The sequence below is a fragment of the Triticum urartu genome, chromosome 7, assembly GCF_003073215.2.
Source record: "Triticum urartu cultivar G1812 chromosome 7, Tu2.1, whole genome shotgun sequence".
Classification (NCBI taxonomy): domain Eukaryota; kingdom Viridiplantae; phylum Streptophyta; class Magnoliopsida; order Poales; family Poaceae; genus Triticum; species Triticum urartu.
In genome coordinates, this window is record NC_053028.1 from 11880762 (window position 1) to 11883072 (window position 2311).

Consider the following 2311-nt stretch of genomic DNA (forward strand, 5'->3'; position numbering starts at 1 on the left):
AGATGATTTCATAGTCAAACATATTACTCTGAACATTTTGTCTACACAGGTTATTAATTTAACCGTTGGTAAATTTCTCATTAACAAGTTCTGCATTGAATGAAAGGGATTTCTACCCAAGTCCTTCATAGCTGGCACTATCATGTTGTGACAGATAAGTTTTCTTCTACCTCTGGATGTTTTTTTATGTTAATGTCATTGTTCCGCTTGTTAAATAGACCTTGTTGATCCTCTCAGATATCCCTCTTTTCATCCCTCTCTAGTGAAAAGAAAAGATGGGAGATCGCATAGTCAAACATATTGTTGGTGAGTAGCATCTGTCCTCACATTTTGCCGGCACCTCTTCTTATTCTAACAATGGGAAGTTTCTCTGCAGCTGCACAAATATTATCCCAGGCTTTATCCTGACGATTCCCATTGACTATGTCTCTTCCATGTACTTTGTCAACTCCTCCCCGCCTCCGTAATGAGAAGCAGTGAAGTACAAGGATCGTATAAATACTCCTCTTTCTTGAGAAGGTTGTAGGAAGCTATAGGAACCATCTAGCATGACAATGCCCAATACCAATAGCATGTTGAACTTTTCCTGTATAGCTTATGCAGCTATTGTCGTCCTAGCCCTAGGCAGTAGAACCTGTAGTTGCTTGCAGTTTACTTATCCCAACTTCAACGCAATCAATATGGATGATTTCACCTTCAGCCCAGGCTCAACAATTGCAGATGGTGCCTTGCAGATCACCCCAAGTACCGGAAACATGCGCCACCGGTCAGGGAGAGTGGTTTATGCAAGGGAAACCCTCAACCTGTGGAACAACAAGCGCATGGCACCCACCTCGTTCAGGACAGATTTCCTGCTCAACATCCTCCCCGGTCAGAATGGGGCTGGAGAAGGTATGGCATTTGTGCTCACAAACAATCCATCGTTGCCCAGCAACAGCAGTGGCCAGTGGCTTGGCATATGCAATGACACGACAGACGGCACAAATACGGACCCAGTTGTAGCCGTCGAGTTTGACACAAGGAAGAGCTACGAGGATGACCTTGATGGCAACCATGTCGGCATCGACATCAACAGCATCAAATCTATTCGGCAATACCCACTTAGTAATGTTTCCATCATCCTCTCAAGTGGCTCTGATGTATGGGTCAGTATCAGGTACCACGGCACATCAAAATTGTTTCAAGTATTTCTAGTCCAACACAGCATCCGTGGGCGGTATGTCTACCAAGGAGATATCTATATTGATCTATCAAAGCTTCTGCAGGACAAGATATATCTGGTATTTGCAGGTTCCACTGGCAACTTCACCCAACTGAACCAGATAAAGTCATGGAACTTCACCATGATAGATGAATAAGCATGCGTTTCATTGGCCTTCGACAGAAAATTAGCGGGAGATGTAGTTGTCGGACGTCGGGTTGCTCTTGACGGGAGGGGCTCGACAGCACAACAGTTTCTGCTCCATGACCTCTACTTCTCTCATGGGGAAGTGAGTATTGTGGAAAGTTGTACTATTGTATTGAGAGTGTTGAGTGTTCACTATGGTGTGCTTGTGAAGTTGTACGTTACATTCCTGCTTGTTTTCTGGCCGAATAATTTTATACATGTATCAGTTCTTTTAATCACTTAAACAGAACCTACCAAACCAATGCTTAGATGTTGTCTTATGATTTCTTAGCATGTCCCATTTTTGTCTTTTTAGCCCGCTATAAACTTTTAATATACCAAGACAAGACTCTCAGATAAAATGGAAGACATATTTTTGAGAGATTGCTTGTTGATCTACATTAAGAAAGAGATCGCAATAGGATTCTAGACAGAAGCAACTATTGATAAATTGAATTGTGAAACATCGTTTGCGATTCAACTAAAAATTGTTAGTCATGACCATCATTCAATTTGTTGTGCTCGATGTTTGGCCCCCTTGAGTGTATTTTCTGGCTCCGCCATTATTCTTGAAGAAATTTAGGGTTTCAGAAATAATAACTTTGGTGGTAGTTTGTAGCTTACCGACTTGTCCGAATCTATGTGGCTGTCATTGGAAATGAGTAAAGCTTCTGACGGCAGCTAAAGTCTGAAGCTTTTCAATACAGCCAACATCTTCAATTCTTATATATTCCGTACACCTTGTTCCACCACTGTTCTTGAACAAATAAAGGGTTCGAGAAATACCAGCTTGCTGCTTGTTTGTAACTTACTGACTTGTCCGAAGCTTCAGGACCGGAAGCTATTCACACCCAACCTGCCAGCCGCCGCCGCACCACCACACCGTCTCAACACAATTTCACCTCCGCTTCACCCATTTGGCCA

At 42.8% G+C, this 2311-nt stretch overlaps 1 protein-coding gene across 2 annotated transcripts; it reads left to right on the plus strand.

The window, feature by feature from the left end:
- The first annotated feature begins 511 nt into the window (after positions 1 to 511).
- Positions 512 to 1626, plus strand: LOC125522880 (probable L-type lectin-domain containing receptor kinase S.5). 2 transcript variants are annotated; one of them, XM_048687926.1, is made up of 2 exons: positions 512 to 1156; positions 1266 to 1626. In XM_048687926.1, the coding sequence occupies exons 1-2, from the start codon at positions 549 to 551 to the stop codon at positions 1315 to 1317; spliced, it is 660 nt and encodes a 219-aa protein (XP_048543883.1). In that variant the 5' UTR covers positions 512 to 548; the 3' UTR covers positions 1318 to 1626. The 2 variants fall into 2 exon arrangements, with proteins under 2 accessions (XP_048543883.1, XP_048543882.1); XM_048687925.1 differs by having other exon boundaries at positions 513 to 1626.
- Positions 1627 to 2311: the final 685 nt, after the last annotated feature.

Bases quoted from the DNA above. Each gene is read 5' to 3' on its own strand.
- LOC125522880 (XM_048687925.1), top strand. From the start codon at position 549: ATGACAATGCCCAATACCAATAGCATGTTGAACTTTTCCTGTATAGCT.